Raw genomic sequence first — 20,668 nt, forward strand, 5'->3', positions numbered from 1 at the left:
CGGACTATTCATGAAAATATGGCCGATACACGATTTCAGGTTATCACGAGCTCTTGTAGCAGTTTCTATACATGAGACAAATTTATTTTTTATCAACATATTTAAGTAATTATTCTGCACCACTTCAAGGCCATTTTAACACTGTCGTAAATTTTATGTTAGCATCTCCTATAATTATATGTTTTAAATTCGTATACTTATTTATTAGTTCATAAAGCTTTTTGACAAATATACTTACTATTCCGTTTGAGTTATGTTAGAGTGCTATTGTTTTTACAGTTAGCAAATTATATTTTTTTATATTTGGATTTGTGAATTTAAACTGTATTTAATATAAATCATTATTCCATTACTTTGGTTAAAATTTAATAAAGTTCATGCAATATACCCTGGGATATTATTCGTTTGTTTAACTTGTTCAATATAAGCCTAAAAACAACAAATTTTAAAGATAAAAATATTTCAGTCTCACTAATACAAGATTCTGGCTTTTCAAACAGCAACTGACGTACGCGACCTGTATCTCCTGCTCACATTTCTCAAATCTCCGCAGCGGTTAATAAACCTTCCAACGAAGCTCAACTTCTTTCGTTCATTTCTCCTTTTCCTTTTCGGCTTTTCCTGTCTAACAGTAATTCCTCTAATCAGTTTATAAAATTTCATATCTCGATTACGGTAAATCAAGATAACTTCAAATTCGATACTCTTTAACTTTCAGCCAAGCAGTTGGGTGAAGAGAAACGGACGTTTCTGACTGCCTCTGGTTATATTTCATAAAATTTAACCTAAATTACTGCCACGCAATAATGTTGTTGTTAAAACATTGAATGATTGCTGTTAGTGAATAAACCCTTGTCCCTGTTATTTTCTTTTAGCTGGTTACATAGGCGTGCTACGATTGAAGGTGGACGTGAATGTTTGTAATATTTCATACAGTTAAACATTGAAATGTCACTTGGTCCTAAAGGGGTCATCATTATACATTAGTTGCCGGAAAGTTGCAACTTATAATGAAACGATGTATAATTTGGAATTCCACCCTTAAGAATAATGGGAAATGGAGGAATAGGTACAGTAAGAGCGTAAACTTTGTTTATTCGACGCAATGAGAAGCAATGTCTCTTATAAGAAACTATGAAATATGGTATTTCGGTGTTTTTTTTTAATAAAAGAGTCCAGGGTTCTCTGTTTTTTTACTTGCAGTTTTGCGTTTAACATTTCGCAGTAGCATGATAAAGAATCTCTAGCAGTCTGTATCACCTTTACAAATCGATCGAAAAGGGTGTTATGTTTTGTAAATAATATTGATTGCAGTTTCAACATGTTCAAACACATCTCTTATCACTGGGACTGAAAAGTCTCTCCGTCGAAGAGAATGTTCATAATTATCATTCATAGTTTCTTCTTCAAAAGCACATTTACCTAATTCAAAAAGATCTTCATTGTTTTCAGGTATAACATGTGACTCCAACAGCTATTCGATTTCATTTTCCCCTACTCCTTTGGCCACTTGCACTACTTCACGTATGTGTGATATGTCACAAAATCCTTCAGATAAATGCACTGTTAGTTTGTCGTTGCCACTAGTTTCACAGATAAGTTCGTGGAATGTCTTTCTCAAATACTAGCTCTTGAAGCATGCAGTAACACCCTTGTTTGTTATCTGTATAAGTGATATTGTCTTCGATGGCTTAAATACAAATTTTATATTTGGAAACAGCTGTCATCAGCTCTATCATTATTTAACACGAGAAGAATCTTGAAAGTAAGATTATTTTCCTCACAGCACGTTTCCATTTCAGACAAAAAATGACCCACCAAACACTCACAGAGAGTCTGTTTCGTTAACAGGCCAAACAATAGGATTTTCGTATCATAGGAAGCCAGGAGTTCATAATACTTTTCGATGCTCGTGAATTTTCACTTTTGTGCACAAGCAACGACTTTAATTTCTTGTCATCATTAGCATTGTCTCCTACAAGAAGAGTTAGTCGATCCTTGGAGGTCTTGAAGACATGTGCAGTGTTTTCGTTAACAGTAGTGTGTGTCCTAAAAGGCATGCGTTTCCAACACAGCCTGGTTTCATCAACATTAAATACCTGTTTACGATCATATAAACTCTCTCAATTATTTTTTAAGTTGCTATGAAACATATTCCCAGCATCTACGTCGGCAGTGGCTCACTCTTTCTGAATTTTTATGTTCTTAAAAATATATCATGCCTGAAATCTGTAAAACCTTCCACAAGTAGTGATGAATGGTTTTTCTATAGCTGCTACTTCTCCAAACTTCTTTTACAAGTCATTATACAAGCTTAGTACCTTCTCCCGAATGAGAGCTTATCTGATTGGCGTGTTCTTATTGTAAAGATCTTCAATCCATAACGAAACCACTCCGTGATTTATATGATAATACTTTTTTTTTTCTAATTTTAGTCTCCAAATTATTTAAAGCATGTTTTGCTTTATTTTCTATTTCATTACTAGTCTTCAATATTGTAAATACACTTGTTGAAGGAAGTTTCTGATGGTGCTCTATATCAAATGCACATTCACTTTTTTTAATGACATAACAATAAATGTAATATATAATCTTAGCTAATAATCCTTATTTTAATAGTTTATAAGTCTAAGTTCTTACTTTTATAAGACAATATTATAAAAATTTCTAAATGTCCTCTAATATTACACACGTTGCACACTTTCTATTGGTTTATCCTCTTCTATATTTTACCCACTAGCTCTCCAATAAGTACAGAATAAAACTTAACTCACTTCATATAAAGTTACCATTGCTCATACAAACTAGAATTTCTATAGCCTTCAATTGCGGCTTGATTACAGTGCTATAAGATAGAAAATCGGACCTCTTGTCACACCCACCTGTAAATTTGTACTTTACTATCTTTCTGGATTTTATAACAGTTCTCTCTTACGTTTAATTATACATTACTTAAAACCAATACAAACTGGAGATTTTCATCTACTAAATGACTTGTTGTATAATAAATACTGTTTTCTGAACAGGTAAGCATTAACTTTACTTATACTGTTCATTCCCATGAAAAAGTTGACAACTACCTGGGTTGAATTTGTAACGGCTCTTGACGCAAAGTTAATAAACCAGACGATTTTTAAGAGTTAGGAAAAATTGCCTGTGTTTTGCATGTTATTAGTCTATATTCTTTGGTGCATTATTGAATTAAATAAAAATGTTTTGTACATTACTACTATTATTATAAAAAAGTAGGGTTAGGTGTAATCAACAACCAAAAATATGTTGTTTTTATCGTTTTTTTTTTGTGTGTGAAAGACATGCAATATTAGCAGAAATATTGCCAAATATCGCGAATATACTGGAAGTTGGAAGTAATAAAGCTACAAAGACTTTAAACGGACATATACATTCGCGTGGTCAGTCAAGTTCACTGAGTCCGTATCGAGAGAGTTAAGCTGAACCGAGTTAAAAACTATGAACGATGTGTGTGGGTGGGTGGGAGTTATGTTGTGATCCTTAAAAAGTCAACAACTTAAGAGAGAAACAACGTTTACCTTTCACAGCACAAATATATTGTACTGAGTTGATTGCATAGTACAAGGTGTCCCAAAAACATGCATACACACTTTGAATTATTATAACTTACTCAAACTTTCTTTTTTACAAGTGCAACTGATTTAAAGTAATGGCAGAAGCAAGACTAAGCTTTTAGAAAAGGGAATCTATCTTAAAGTGCCACTGGAAGTGCGAGAACACAGCTGAAGTGCAAAGACGATTTAGGAAGGAGTGAAGGAGTTTCAAACAGATCCACCAACGCGACTCATCATAACTCGCATCAGAGATAAGTTTGAAACAAATAGAACTGTTCAAGACGTCCATAAAGGGCGTTCTGGAAGACCACAGTCGTCCACTAGTTCCACACGAGAAGCAGAGCTGTTGGAAAATCTCCATCGATCTCCAAGAAAATTTATTTGGTAAACAGCCCGTGAGACAGAAATCCCAAAATCAAGTGTCCATCACATGTTGAAGTGCGTTCATTGTAAAAGATTTATTCCGGCATTAGTCCACGCCCTCATTATAGATGGTCTTGACTGGAAAGTTGAATGTTGTGAGTGCTATCTGGCAAAAGCTGTAGAGGATGCACAGTTTCCAAACAAGATTGTCTGCAGCGATGAGGCCAAATTTAAGTTAAATGGCTCAGTTAATCGCCAAAATTGTACCAAGTGGGCACCTCAGAACCCACATGTTACGAATGAACATCACTTAAACTTACCAGGGGTTACAGTGTGGTGTGGATTATTAGTGTTGGGCTAATTGGACCATTCTTTTTCGAAAACACAGTCACTGGTCTCATTTATCTGAACTTGCTGCAAGAATCAGTCGTGCTACGCATTCGAGAGCAATTTAGAGATGAAGAATTTTATTTCCAGCAAGATGGAGCACCTCCCAACTACTATCATAATGTGAGGGCCTATCTTGACGAAAATTTGCCGAACAGATGGATTGAGCAAGGAGGTAGCACTGAATTTCCCCCACGTTCACTAGACCTCACACCTCTGAACTTTTTTTTTTAGGCCCGGCATGGCCAAGCGTGTTAAGGCGTGCGACTCGTAATCCGAGGGTCACGGGTTCGCATCGCCGTCGCGCCAAAACATGCTCGCCCTCTCAGCCGTGGGGGCGTTATAATGTTACGGTCAATCCCACTATTCGTTGGTAAAAGAGTAGCCCAAGAGTTGGCGGTGGGTGGTGATGACTAGCTGCCTTTCCTCTAGTCTTACACTGCTAAATTATGGACGGCTAGCACAGATAGCCCTCGACTAGCTTTGTGCGAAATTCAAAAACAAACAAACAAACAAACTGAACGTTTTTTTATGGGGATACGTCAAAGATAAGGTTTATTGCACAAAACCTGCAACAATCAATGAGCTGAGAGCAGCAATTAAAATAAAATGCACCCAAATACCAAATAAAATGATTCGTGAAGTTTGCAATTCCATCTGTCTGCGTTATCAGCAGTGCCTGGATCAGAACAGTCATCAGTTCGAACACTTTCTACTCTTGTTTTCTTAAACTTGGATTAAAAAAAAAACACACCTAGATATATCTTAATAAGCATTGTATTTATAATCATTCAAAGTGTGTATACATTTTTTGTGGACACCCTGTATTTCACATAGTCCTGATAAAATATTAAGATACTACAACAACTCAAGTTGTAGGTTATGGACAAATTCTGACTCCAGTTTTGAAATCAGCACCTTCAAATTAACTACAATCAATTAGGCGTCAAGTGGCACAACAGTATGTCTAAGGACCTCTACTGCTAGAAATGGGGTTTTGATACCAGTGGTGGGCAAAGCACTTCAATTTTTTCAGTAGTAAATATTTTGTTATCCAATGATATATTTGCTGTGGCTGCAACGGATATCAAATCTCAATTCTGACCGCATACACAGAAGATTTTTTATAAACTTTTATATATAAATTTGTCGATTAGAAAGGACAGGCTCCCTCATTTAAAACAACAACAAACAAACTGGTTGCGCCTCTTAAATAAAGTCCCATACTTGTATAAGAAAGTTTTACAATGCGTTAGAGACTGGAATTTTGTTATCAAGATGTTCCAGGCCTTCTTCAGTAAAAGAACAAGTAAAAAATTCTTTTTAATTTCAATTATGGTTCAGGTTCCAATAATTAAGGTTATTTTCAAATTTTTAATAGCTGTCATTAAATATATTTATTTACAGTTAACGTGAACATAAAACTCTTTAACAAGTTTAAGCTAAAATTCATGTTTACATATTGCAGCTAAAAAAATCCTTTTAGTCTTGATGATAGTTTTTCAATTTTTCCTATTGCTTTTAAATAAATTAAGAAAATATAATTTTTTTAAGTGGATTTTTCGTTTTTATGAGCTCGGTGTTGTAAGATATAAACGTTTTGTTTGTTATCAGCTGGCATATCTGTGTGTTTGTCATTCGAAAGCAATCTCACCGAAATTGCACTGTAGGGAAAGTATAATACATGTAAATTTAAAACATGGCTTTCCAGCCACCAAGTACAAGACAAGGTAATACTGAAATTGAGATATTTTAATTTCTTACATCTAATTGATTTTTGACGACAGATATCGTGGTGCTACTCTGTTAATGGCATACAGTTACAGGAATGTAATAATATTCGAAGGGCTAACATTTTTACCACTAAGCTTTTCGAGTCATAATGAAAATTGCGATATTAACCATTTGCTTTGATATGTAAATCATTAAAATTTAAAGTATAAAACACATATGAAAAAGCCTGCTTGTTAGTAGTACAACGCATGAAACTGTTAATGATATCTTGATGAAGTAGAAGATATGGATTTGGTATAGTTATTTAGAATGAGATTTACAATAACTTTGGCAAAGCGCATCATTAAAGATAAGCAGAAAAATCTTGTCAGTAGTACCATGAGTTGGGAAAAGACTTGGGAATTATGTTATCGAGTCAGTGGATGAGAGAGTGCATTAGACTAATTAATGAACGTTTGTTACTACTAATGCTAGTAATCTCGCATTTGTGTCACAGGCTTACTTACACTCTGCATCTGCTTGTATTTATAACGCACAAAAGAGAAATTTAGAAATACTTGTTTTCTAATGACAACAGCATTTGCATGATGAGAAGAACTTAGAAGCTTTAAGTAAGATGACATTAACAGTATTACTTAAGTGTAGTACTGCATACACAATGTACAACTCATTTAGAGTTATGCAACAAAATTTGTCATAACTATCACTTTTAAAATGATTAACTTTCAACACTTGTTATAAAACTAAATAATAACTCTTAAACTAAATAGTTTTGTATGTCTAACAGATAACTTTGTGTATACTTAACGAAGACTCCATAACTATGTAAACCTTTTATCTTATTTCTAGTAGTTGTAGGGTCATATCTGTTAGTGACTACTGCCTGAACACTTACCAATAACTTATTTTTGCTACTATGCACTATTTTATATCAAGCACTTTCATTCCTCTCCTTTACACTAACTCTATAATTCTAAAATTATCCCAATTATGTAATTCTTATGTTTCTTCCAGAGTTTCTGCTTTTAATGTACTACTTTAATAGTATAGTTTTCTCCAAAGCTAACTTGTTCTCAAAGAAACAGTTGAGCTCTGCAAGTGTAACATGCTCTTGTCTTGCCAAGTCTTCTGAAAGTCACAACCAAGTTCAAAGGTTTTTGAACACAATCCATTCTTGGCATCTGTTACCCCTGTAAATTCCATTTTGAACTACCTTTAATCATACTGAAATTGATTAATTTTTATTCTCCACGTTTAGTCTGCTCACCCAGTAATTGTGCATTTAACTAAAATGAAGCTATTTCACAGCTATTTAACATTAAAATCCCTTGTTAAATAACACTTATTTGTTACTTGTATATCATGTCTCTATCTACATGTAATTAATTCAAAACTTAGATATGTATTAAATTTACAACTAGCAAATAATATAAACATTAATTTTGAGCTAAAAATTATAATTATGATGATTATTTTAAGCTAATATTAATTTATTCCCACTTTGTTTCTAAAGTGATAATCTTCTGGCAATGTGTCTGAGAACTTTTAATGCTAAAAAAGGATTTCATTACATAAGGTAGGCACAGAACAGATAGTCCACTGTGTACCTTTGCATTTAACAACAAAGGTGATCAAAAGAGGCATTTGTTTCATCCAGCTTATATCATTTTCTACTGTTAGATTACTATTAATTATGCAAAAACACTTCTGCCTACATCAGGTACCCCAGTGAGTTAATGGTATGTTTTCAGACTTGTAACACTAAACTATGGAGTTGGGTTTCCTATAGTAAACAGAGAGTAGATAGCTTTTTAAGTTTTGCACTAAAAATGGCTATATCCATCCATGATATCCAAAATATTTTTCTTTTCCTAAAAATTTGCACTAGATGAAAACATTTAAATTTCTCATTAATGTAACATTAAATGTTTTAACACATGCATATACAAATTGTTAATGGATTAGTTATGAATTCTACAATGTATGAAAGTAGATTAAGAATGTAATAAAACTCCAGTACATATATTTAAAGTTCTTAATTGATCTAGAACAGCAAAACAGGAAGATTTTGGAAGAACTCCAAATGCAGAAAAAACAGCTTTTACTTAAACAGGTTCAGCCAAGTACACTGTAAGTTAAACTTTGAAATCAAGTTATGTTAGTTTTTCATGCTAAAGAAAAAACCTAAAATACAAAAGTAGTGTTTTTTTCAAAATAACTATCAGTTTGAAGTTGCATTCAGTCTAGTGCCAATGATTGTTGTATAGCTTTACTTAAGTGTCGGAAAAATTGCAGTTTATAGTACAATAAGGTACACAGAAGGACTGCTGTCTTTCAACTATTCCTACACAATAGAATAAAATTATACTACTGTATAAACTAACTCATTCATTATTTATTTATCTCAAGCTTTCAAATATATTTATTTTTCTTCTCACTTGAGAAAAATTTATGAATGGGTTTGAAAATGTGCTGTCAATAGATATGTAATGTGAAAGTTTCTGGAGAATAATTTTATTTAATTATTCCCACATTGAAAATTATCTACAAGGTATTTTCTATTCTTTATTCAATATTACCTTAATTAACAGTGTTAGTTAGAATGTTAAATGCATCCATGTACTTTCAATAATTAAGTAAGATAATATTTGGTGTTGACATAAATACATAATATGATATTAAAATCTTCTTACTATAATTCTGACAAATAAAATTGTTACACCATCACAATCCCATTCACGTTGTCACTGTTATTGTCAACAAATTTGTTAATATAAACAGTATCAAGTACTACTTTATCATATTCCTGCCATTCTGAATAACTATGGTATTAGACATTAGACCTTCTTCAGCAGCATATATAGTGTGGTTGATGTATTGTAGTAGTCTGTTATTTACCTTCAATCTGATATTTTTATTAGCTGTTACAAAGCTTGAATGAATTGATACTTCCATTGCATTGTATTATATATAATTGTACAAAGTAGAAGAGTATGTTGTTTTCTTTCTTTCATTTCTTACTGTTTTGTTTGTGTCTGAGAAATTCTATTTTTCAGGCCTGGGTCCTTAACCCCAGCAGTTGGCATTGCTACTGTAAGTAAATATACTATTTACTATATAATATTTATCAGTAGTTGTCATATCTCTGACACCTTAGTAATAACTTTCATTGACTTCTCCATAAATTAGTATATGGGTATAAAATATAATTTAGCAAAGTAATATTTCACAGTCATGAGAACATCCATGAGTGAGTTTCCTGAAATAGTCCATGTTTATTTGTTTTCAGAAATACATAGTATTTGTGAACTTCTTATTAACAATTTGGAACATATCTAGTGCCTTAGAAGTTAGAGATTTTGAAGAATTAGAAGAATGCATAATTATGGTATTCCAACTAAACCAGTATTCATATCTATTATTGAAAGTGCAATTTGCTCAGTCCAAAGCTCATTACATCAACTGAGGAACAACACATAATTGGTTGGAACATAATTTATATAACCCACTTGTTACAACAACATTTGTTATGGTTTGAACACCTTTCTGAAACTGCCCATTTTTCTCATTATAACGGTTGTTATTACAACAAATTGCAAATATAAACAGTATTTTAACCCATACTGTGTTTCAACTGTGGATCAAGTGAAATCATTATCACGAATGGATATTGGTTCACCTTGAGTGTATTATTATGCAGTCTTCTAATTCTTAAATCTCTATGATTATAGACAGTGATTACAGTATTACAAAATGTAATATTGGCCCAATACCAATAATACTAAGTAATTATAATCATGATTTGCCACCTTTAAAAGGTGTTTACACCATAACAGTTGTTGTAGTATAAAACCTAATCACATTAGCAATTACTATTTTCATTCAAAATAAAATTCTCATAAAATTTTGTCTTTAAATAAAGACTAATTTTTGTAGTACTGAGCTAACTAGAGCACAAGGTTTCACTTAATAGTTTTTTTAAGTTGTGTTTAAATTGAATTGTACAGTGCATGACTTTACAAAAAACTTGAATTTTTCAGACAACCCAGTCCTCAGTTGATGCACATGCTTTATCCACATCTCAGAGGACAGCACTTCAGGTGAGTAATGAAAAACAATGTTTTCATGTAGTCATGTAGTTTTAACACTCCATTTATATAAAGATGATCTCACTTCTTAATTGATATTATACATGCTCTACAGAACTCACTTCCTTATGATGGTGTTCAGTACAGTGTACCAGCTTTTTACTTGTGTAGAAATCAATATTGTTATAACTCTTGTCTCTGAGCAAAGAATCATGTATTTTTGTAATATGTCTTACACATTGTTGCATATAAAAGGCATCTGTTAGGATTTTATTGTAAAATATCTGTGTTTCATATGACATTATATAGTTCTTATTTTTCTGTTTTAAAGATAAAAGTAAGGCTTCAGGTCCTCTATTAGAGCCATCATCAACTAAATATTTGTTCATAGGTACGAAAGAAGTTGAAAGCTTGCTATGTAATAGTAAACATTGAAATCAAAACCCAATTTGATTGTTATTTGTCATCAGTTTTTATGTGTTATACATTTTAAATAGAATATAACACACAACTTAGGGAATGTTCAACACATTTTATATCTATAAAGTTTATTTTGACATAATAAAATAATATATTGTATAATTTTGGAGCTCCTTTTTATCGCTACTTCTCTAGCATGCTCATGCCAACTCTGTAGGTTGGTTTATAACCCAAGAATCATCGTTTGGAAACCTGATCTTGCCGGTCCTGCCAAGGTTTGATAAACAACAATGATACTATGAATCATAATTTAGAAACCTAACTTTGCCTGTCCTGCCAAAGTTTGACAACCAAAAGCAAGAGTGAAAAATTCAATAGATTTTGATGAAAAAGATTTCTTCTAAGTAATGTATTCTTTACTACCAAAGCAACAATTAAAGATCAGACTTATTTTGTAACTTATAAATGTTCCATTTTCTTTAGAGCAAAGTTTAAGTTCTATTCATTTCATTACATTTTCACAGTGGTAGTGGTGTAGTCTATAAACTTTCATATAATTCTGTAATTTCAAGCTTAAGTTTGAAAGAGTTGTATGTAAACTTGAAGTTAATATATCTTTTTTCTAATAAAGGTTTTTAAAGTGCTTTGTAAATTAAATGTTAAAAATAAATTTAACCATACCTGTTCATATGATAATAAAGTTATAGAAAATATTGTTTCACATATTTCAGAGATTCTCTATTATTTAATTTTTGTAAAAATATTGAATTATCAATATATGGTAATATTAGTATTCAGTTTATATTTATTCATTGCTTACCTCTAAATATGAGAGAGATTTTTTGTTAGTTCAACCCCTTGAGGTGAATTCCTGTACATGGTCAGGGAACCTCTTAGAGAAGGTTCTGTAATTTCAGTTTACTTCCTCTGGGATCGAAACATCAACCCGCATGTTTGCCACATATGGTGACCCATGAAGGGGAGGAGAGGATCCTGGTTGCTGAGGGGTCTAACCCTAGCACACCATTTTGACCTTGAATTCCTGTAGATGGCAGCCTTGGGGAAGCCCTCTCCAGGGTCATATGGCTGGTTCAATTGGGCTAAGGCCAACCAAGTACCAGTGTTGGATGTTCTCAACAGATGTGGACATTGTGCTTGATGCTGGTGTTTAAAAATAGTGCTCAATAAATCCTGGCATTGCTGCAATGTTCTTGGTTGGTGGGTGGGGACAGTGGGCACTGAAATGTTCTTATTTTATTATGAATACCCCTATTCATTGAACAAAATAATAAAAATGAAAAAAATAGATGATCAGAAAATGATACTCTCAGTGAAAGCTTTTCTTGTGCATCTAACATTTCTGCTTCATCCCCCACCTTCTTAGTTATCAAGACTCAAATAGAGCGATCACCTCTTTCCTTTCGGGCTGATCGTCTATATGACTATAATCGCCCCTTTATACTGATGGAACTCAAGCTGCCTCTTCATTGGTCTGGCAGTAAATCAGTCTGAACTGTTGATATTCACTACAAGATGTAGTGTCATCTCTCTTCTTGCATCTCTTGCTGTTATTGTGGTTGTTTTTAACTGGATCTGGCAGGAGAATACTTTTCCTGATGCTTGGTGCTGGGCTATTGTCCTCCCTTTTTCCAAGCCCAGGAAGGATCCCATGATTTTTTCATACTGCTGTTCAGTTGCTAGATGAGGTGTCTCTGTAAGATCTTAAAAAGGATGGTTAATGCCTGTCTTGTTTTGTTCCTCGAACCAAACAACCTCCTTTCACCCACCCAGTGTGGGTTTTGATGACAGAACTACACTGTGTATCACATGATTTGACTTGAAACATCAATCAGGGATGCCTTTTTCAAGAGACATATTTTTTTCTGTTGGAACTTGGAATTCCCAAGTGCTGTATTTTAAGTGTCAAACCTTTCATTATAAAAATTAATGCCATCACTGGACAACTCCCCCCTTATAGTTACAGATGGACTCTATGTTGATAATTTCCACATCTTATGTCAGTTGTCAAGCATGAGGTTTATTGAGTGGCAGCTACAGACTGTCCTCAATCATTTACTGAAGTGGGCTACAGAAGGTGGTTTTACTTTTTCTTGCTTTAAAACTGTTTACATAAAATTCGCCACCAACGAAGTATTTACTCCAATCCTGAGCTCTGTGCTGGAGAAGTTGTACTTTCCATGGTCCCTGAGGCAAAGTTCTTGTGGCTTATATTTGAGAATAAGCTGAAATCTCATCTGTAAATCAGTAATTTCCAACATATGACATTAGTGGAGCAGATATGTAAAATAACTGTGCACTTTGTGATATAAACATGAAATTAGACAGGATACCAGATAAATACTTATTAAACAGTTTTGGTGAGACAGAGAAGCTGAAATACCCATATTATAGACACTATCTTGAATTTCAAAATGGCCATCATCAGCAACTATTATATCCAAGACCTCATTTCAAAGGTACATAGAACAGTGAATTATGTAATTATACCCACATATCTGCAGACACTTATGTGTTAATCATCTGGAAATAGAAAATAATAATTAACACTTTTATTAAATTATTAGTTACCTATGGTCAAAATCAGTTAAACGTGGTGGATCTAGATTTTGAGTGGTGTGGATCCTTTAAGCACCACCAATGAAGTCAGTGTGAAATCATCACATTACATGTGGCTTTTACTGTGGTTGCCACAAATATGGTAACAGTTGAACTATACATTTTCCTTACCACATATTTAATCATACACAAGCTACAAGATCTCCAGCACTAAGCTTGGAAAGTAAATGAGTGTCTTGTTTATGAAGAGTAGACTGGCAAACATGTGTATCCATACAAAAATTGAAGGGAGTTGAATGTATGAATTTTGTCTCAGAAGAAACAATGTTTCATTGGCTGATTTATTTTATGATAGCTCACTTTCATAGGTATATTTTTTACACTACTTCTTGTTAGCAGCATCCCTCCTTTCACTCTATATTTTTGCTTCTGTGCTTTACAGAGTCATCATTTACTGTAAATCAGCCTACAGAACTAAACTACTCTAACACTCATCTGTATGAGTTTAATATTGCTATACTGACAAGCAAACAACCTAAGTGACTAAATTTAATAAGGGTTTGGACTGACATTCAATAACCAGCCCCATCATTCCTTATACATGTTGAGTAGATTACCATAGTAGTAGATCATTTGGAGTGTCTTTTTGGCAGATCATACACTTGTAATTTGTAGTATATGGTAGAGACTGTTGTGTTGGGATAGGTTGATGTCTTTGTACTAACATATGCTTCTCACATGTCAACTGTTCTAGCCACTACTTTCTAAAACTACCACTATTATAAACTTAAGAACTCCTCTACTACTGCAAACATGTGAATTGAGCTTTGTCATGTATTCAGAGCATTTGTTAGATCAAACTTATGTTAGTATTAATAGTAATACTAACAGCATATTAAGTACTATCTTAACTTACAATTTACACTTAAAATTACAATCAATATAACTATCAGATATAGTTAAGAATAGTCTGGCTACTAAATATTCTCAGTTGATAAACTCTGGGTTAAAGTGTACTTTCAGGAAGGCGAGTACACAAGGTGTACAATTTATTTATAAGACATGCAAGTTAAGGTAGAAGTGCAAGAGTTTTTTGGATAGAGTTGCAGAGGTGGAAAGGGAGAATTGTAAATTTCTTGAAGCAATGGTAGGGTTTAATGAATAACTTAAATGTCTGCATTTCAAAGGCTACAGTTTGGAAACAGAATTGCATGGGACCTAAGAAAGGAAATAAGGCAAAATAATGCATTTAGGAGTTTAGGATGGGCTTGGGTTTAGGTTAAGCAACCAATTCCAAGCATTTACTAGTGATGAGGGGGAGCAGGAAAGGGAGATGTGGGATCACAAAGAATGATAGTGTAAAGGATAGGGAAGTTGTAGATGGCTCTTGTTGTGCATGTAGATAGAACAGTATGTGGAGTAAATTGGTGCGAAAGAATATGTTTATATTATCCAGGAGCAGGAGTACAGGATATGACTGATAGAACCAGAGAGATAATTAAGGATGTTAGTAGCATTGCAGTTTTTCTGTCACATGTTGGAGCTAATGATGTGAGGAAATAGGGAGGTGAAGAGCTAATTGATAAGTGTAAAACATTTATAATGGCATGTAAAGAATGAGGTAATAACTTGATGTTGTCATTGTTATTGCCAAGAACGAATTTGAGGGGTAATGTATAAAGTAGGTCATTAAGATTAAATGTCAGGCTTATATCAATGTGTAGGGGTGAGCATATATTGTGGTTGAATTTGTAGAATAATTTTAATGGGAAGATTTTTTTTTTTTTTTTGGAGTGGCTTACACTTAAACAAGAGAGGAGCTAGCATGTTAGCAAAGACTATTAACTCTGGTGCAGTGATAGATTTAAACTAGGACTATACAGGGGCAACGGGTGTGGTATTAGTAAAATCTGATATATGATTGACAGGAAAACATGTACAAAAGGCATAAGATGCAGATGTAGTTTAAGATCTATGATTAATTGTTACTGTTGTAATGTTAAAGTATTAAAAATATAATTGATAAATTCAATGAAATTGTAGAAACTGAGGATTTTGATATTATGAGATGTGGTTGGAGTTTAACAATTTTGATGAGAGACTACAGATTATTTACTAGAGGTAGAGTACCAAAAAAGGGGGAGGAGTAGCTTTATATCTGAGGAGTGAACTGAATCTTATTCACTTAGATCATACTAAAGGAAATAGTAGTGGTTGTGTCAGTTTAGATTGATGTTAGTGGATATAAAAAGAAGTCTTATAATTGGGAATCATTATAGACAACTAGATCAGAATGTAGAAGTTGATGAGAAACTGTATAATGAGAGGAGAATGGTAGCTGGAAATATGTTGCTATTATGGTATATTTTAATTTTGAAGGTATTGATTGGGAAAATTTTGAGTTTGGCAGTGAGGGGATAGGATTTTGGAAATTGTTCAGGATACTGTGATGGAACCTACGAGAGAGGAAGCTATATTAAGTTTAATAGTAGCATCTGATATAAATATGATAAACAGATTTGTGGTTGGTGAGCATTTAAGTACAAGCAACTATTGCACTAATAGGTTTGAAATTTTACTATATGTAGAATTGAGAAATAATAGTACCCTGATTTAAAATTTCAGGAAAGTCAATTTTAATGGTATGAGACATGATCTGGCTACTTTAGATTGGAATAAAGAGCTGGGAGGTAATCTTGAACAGGTATGACAGTCATTGATATGCATATTCGACATAGTTATTCCCTACGGAAAAAAAGGGCAACAGAGTAGAATAAGCCAGTATGGTTTAGTAAAGGTGTAAGAGACAATATTAGGGATAAACATAGTAAATTCAAAGATGAAATAACAATAACTTGGAGGACTATAGGTAATCAAGAGAGCTTGATAAAAAGGAAGTTAAAAGTTGAAAAAATTGTATATGAAAGAGGATTGGCTGAGAGAATTAAACAGTGAGGAGTTCATTAGGTACATGACAGGTGAGCAAAATGTCAGAAAGGGGATTGGGCTTTTTAAAAATGTTAGTGGGGAGATGATCTTGGAAGATTATAAGATGATAAGCTGTTATATGTTCTCTTCAGGTTTTACAAGGGAAGATACAAGTATTATGCCTCAAATATTGATGTAAAAAACACCATTTAAAGTTCTGAAATTGTAAGAGCTGGTAAACCCAAAAACTGATAAATCCTTTGGACCAGATAACTTTCATCCTAGAGTTTTAAATGAACCTAAGGATTTTATTTGTGGACTGCAATCTAATGTTTTTTATAGGTCATTAAGTAGTGGAAGAATTTTAGAAGACTAAGTTGGGTAATATTAGTTCAATATTTAAAGATGATAAACATTGTCCAGGCAATTATAAGCTACTTAGTCCTATGTCAATAGTTGGAAACGTTTTGGAGAGTTACTTGAAGCAGCTTGATGTAGTAATGTCAAAGAACCAGCATGACTTCATTAAGAGAAAGTCGTGTTTAACAAATCTTTTGAGATTCTTTGATGATGTTACTTCAAGAGTTGATGAAGGAAATAGAGAATTTGGTTTGCCTTGATTTTCAAAAACTGTTTCATAAGATGTCTCACAAAAGATGTGTTAGATAGGTGGAATTGAAGTGTAGGGAGAAATGTTATTAAATATGACACAAAATTGGCTGAAGAGTGGAAAGCAGACTAATAATAAATGGAGTTAAATCTGATTGGATCAAGAGGTGTGCCTCAGGGCTCTGTGCTGGATCCTTTGCTTTTAATGGTCTATATTAATGATATTAACTCTGAAATGACTAACAAACTTTTGAATATGGAGATAACATTAAGATCTCTGGGGTGGCTAACTGTATCAAATGTTGCAGACTTTCAGGGTTGGTTTGTTTTGAATTTTGCACAAAGCTACTTGAGGGCTATCTGTGCTAGCCATCCCTAATTTAGCAGTATAAGACTAGAGGGAAAGCAGCTAGTCATCCACACCCACTGCCAACTCTTTTACCAGCAAATTTGACCATCACATTATAATACCCCTATGGCTGAAAGGGCAAGCATGTTTGGTGTGATGGGGATTCGAACCCATGACCCTCAGATGACGATTTGGGTGCCTTAACCATCTGCTATCTGCACCTTCTCAGGATGGACCATAGATAATAAACATGTAGGTTATACTCATCCAAATAATTATTTATTTTAAAACAGCAAGCATGAAGGGTTGAGCTAAAATGTGCATAATGACATTGTCAAAAACATATAAATCTACTCTTTTGTTCATTATTTATACATGTTGCACTTTTAATTTAGATTTTCTTTTCTGCAAAGCTCAACCTGATGTTGATTATATAATAATTTATTAAGAATGCAAAGAATCCGTGAAAGATTGATTCGATGTAAAATAATAATGATCTATAATACAATGACATTAAGTGGCCTGTCAGTAATCATTCCCGAGCAAAAGGAAGCCTGCTTCATTCCTGGCCAGTATGACCAGGTGGTTAAGGCACTTGACTCATGGGTCGCAGGTTCAAATCCCCATCACACCAAACGTGCTCACCCTTTCAGCCATGGGGGCATTATAATGTGACGGTCAATCCGACTATTCATTGATAAAAGAGTAGCCCAAGAGTTGGCAGTGGATGGTGATGACTAGCTGCCTTCCCTCTGGTATTAAACTGCTAAATTAGGGACAGCTAGCGCAGTTGGCCCTCATGTAGCTTTGCACAACATTCAAAACAAACCAGCTTAATTTCTTTTTTTTTTCATGGAAAGTGAAGTTTCTATGTTGGTATTTAGTACTGATTAATTATTTTCTGAAATATGTGCTTCTATAAACATAAAAGTCTAATAAAGTAAACACATGAAACACAACTAATGGAAACACATACAATAGGATTATAATACTTGTTGCAGTCATCAAAAAATTATTTGAGGACTACGTTCTCTTAAATAAACCACTGTAAGACGAGTTGTTGCAGCCTATTGGTTTCCTGCTGGGAAAGCTGTAAATCTCCGTTGGACACAGTAGATAGATCGATGTGGCTTAGCTATAATAAAAACAGACATACATGCAGCCTGTTGCTAATAGGTATACAAGACTATTTAGTGTTGGTGTTATTATTTAATTTATTTTAGGAGTCAATCTTTAATGATTATTTAGTTTTTCATAACAAGAGAGTTAAAAGTTAATAATTTTAAATGTGATACTTGTGACAAGTTTGGTTGTGTACCTTATTAAGAGTTGTATGTTGTACTTGAAATTCCATTGTTGTCTAGGCTTTATCAATATTGTTGATGTCATGTTACTCAAATCATTAGTATTTGGTCCAGTATGGCCAGATGGGTTAAGGAGTTTGACTCATCATCTGACAAACTTGAGCCAGGGAGCAGTTGTTTATCTCAATTGACTTAAAATACCTGTATCACAACACAAAGAGTCTGTAGAGACACGGAAAGGCATTTCATTTATTTTAATACGTTTTAAAAGCTTCCTTCAGCCAACTCTGGGTTTTATCAATTGCCAAAGATGTATCCATTTTGACCATTTATTTTCTTACTGAGAATAGTTTCCATATATGGTGTTATTTCAAAATTACACAAGTAAGGCTACAAATATTGAGCAGCAGTATATTTCTTGGAGACTTCAATTATTAGCTAAGATCACACCACTGAGATCTAAAAATTGGCCTGCTCTGTATTTTCTTAATGCAAATGAAAAATACATACAGTATTGTTAGCAATTGGAATATTCACAAATGTGAAATTTCTGCTATAAAGTAAAATATACCAGATGAAAAATATGGACTCATCATTTTCACTAATGTTGATGCAAAAATATGATAGAGTTAAGGCAACTCAGATGTTCAGGCATTATGTTATTTAGTCTTTATATAATGAAATCCATCATATTATCAACTGTCCATCTGAAATGAGAGAGAACATAGTATATTTACTGTTTTTGAATAGTTGTCATTAACAAATGTGTGACTTGTACAACTGAAAAATTTCTGAATCTTATATAACATTTCTTCACAAAATAGTCATATCATGAACTCTGTGTTAAGTGTATTCATTTGTGGTATTATAATATTTTTGCATGGACTGTATAAACATAACTGTAAATTTATTTTTGGAATTAGATATTATTTCTCTTCATTCAGAATGTGTTTGAGTTTTATCAGAAATCAGGTTAAATTGCAAAACCTTAAGTTATAAGTAACAACTTGTAAAGTAAATGGTTAATTCAGTTGACAGTGTAAGGTGTTAATTATAGTTTTACCCTTCCTCCACCTTTCCATTGGACTATAGCTCTATATCTAATAAACACATAAATATAATGCTTAATTAAAATACTTTTTGTCAGGTATATACTAGTGAAAATTTCCATGACAGTATTCTTAACTATTGTAACAATAATTGGTTGTAAACATGCACAAATTTTTTGTCAGGTAAAGCTTGCATATGCCAATAATGACTGGAAATTCACATTCACTTTGGCTGTAAAATTTTGACATTCCTTCTAGAAGGGCAAACCCATATTAAGGAGTGGTGCAGCTTCTTGTAAAATTGAAGAAAGCTACAAATACTATTTCAAAAAGTCACTGATACACATTGAATTTGGATTCTGATATACCTTAAACATTTTGTCTTAATTTTAGAGGAAAATTAAGTTTCCTTTTGTGTTTATCCAGTGAGAAGTTAAGGGTGTTTGTAAGGTGGTCAGTAAACACTAAGACATATACAATTACTGTGAATGAAGATTTTATTTATTCACTTCTGTTTTATTCTTTACTTTGTTGCCCATGTAAAACTTATTTTCTGTGTGATATTCCAAAAATATTAAGACATAATTCATTTGGTGAAAAACTGCAGTGATTTGCTGACATCACATGAAGATATAAAACAGGGTTCTGAAACTTAATTTTGGTAAAGAATATATATAGTTTAACATCAAACTGTAACGTTCATAAATTTGTGATTTCCCACTGGGAGAAAGATAAAGATTTTATAATCATGCCACAACAGGCAGTCAATCCATTGTTTCTACTTGTGTTAATGAATGATTATCATTTAGTTCTGGTGATTAAGATGATTGTAGATAAGCTCTAGAATATAAAATGATGACACGATATTTTTGTTAGAAATGAAATAAAACCTACTGTTTTTTTAGTAATTTAGAGATATGTTTGAACAACTTTATTACTTAATGTTTTATCTCAATATTATTTCTGAACCAGGCACCAGTAATTCACAAACTTTGTGTTAACTGAATGTGATTGTATTGTTATTACTTTTATGTAAACTACTAGAATATAATTTTAAACTTGTATGGGAATCAAATATGATTTTCTTATGAGAAGGCAGGTTGGAGATGTAAACCTTCAATGTTGAAAATTCTTGCATTACCATTTTTGCTCAGACTATATTGCTTTGTGTATAATACTACAGATATCAATATTCTCAATGAAAGTTGAAAATGTATACTTTTCATAAGTAAAAATTAACATTATCTGGTCTGAAAGTAAATGAAAACCAGAT

The 20,668-nt window shown here is 33.0% G+C and overlaps 1 protein-coding gene across 3 annotated transcripts; it reads left to right on the top strand.

Annotated features, from left to right (window-relative positions):
• Positions 1-5,520: 5,520 nt before the first annotated feature.
• Positions 5,521-11,301, top strand: LOC143256974 (SOSS complex subunit C-like). 3 transcript variants are annotated; one of them, XM_076514955.1, is made up of 5 exons: positions 5,521-5,646; positions 8,120-8,201; positions 9,128-9,164; positions 10,112-10,171; positions 10,775-11,301. In XM_076514955.1, exons 1-5 carry the CDS (start codon positions 5,616-5,618, stop codon positions 10,871-10,873), a joined length of 309 nt encoding a protein of 102 aa, XP_076371070.1. In that variant the 5' UTR covers positions 5,521-5,615; the 3' UTR covers positions 10,874-11,301. The 3 variants fall into 3 exon arrangements, with proteins under 3 accessions (XP_076371070.1, XP_076371066.1, XP_076371069.1); XM_076514954.1 differs by lacking the exon at positions 5,521-5,646 and adding an exon at positions 5,910-6,067; XM_076514951.1 differs by lacking the exons at positions 5,521-5,646; positions 8,120-8,201 and adding an exon at positions 5,798-6,067.
• The last annotated feature ends 9,367 nt before the right edge of the window (positions 11,302-20,668 follow it).

This window comes from Tachypleus tridentatus, chromosome 7 (assembly GCF_004210375.1).
Source record: "Tachypleus tridentatus isolate NWPU-2018 chromosome 7, ASM421037v1, whole genome shotgun sequence".
In the NCBI taxonomy this organism is placed as follows: domain Eukaryota; kingdom Metazoa; phylum Arthropoda; class Merostomata; order Xiphosura; family Limulidae; genus Tachypleus; species Tachypleus tridentatus.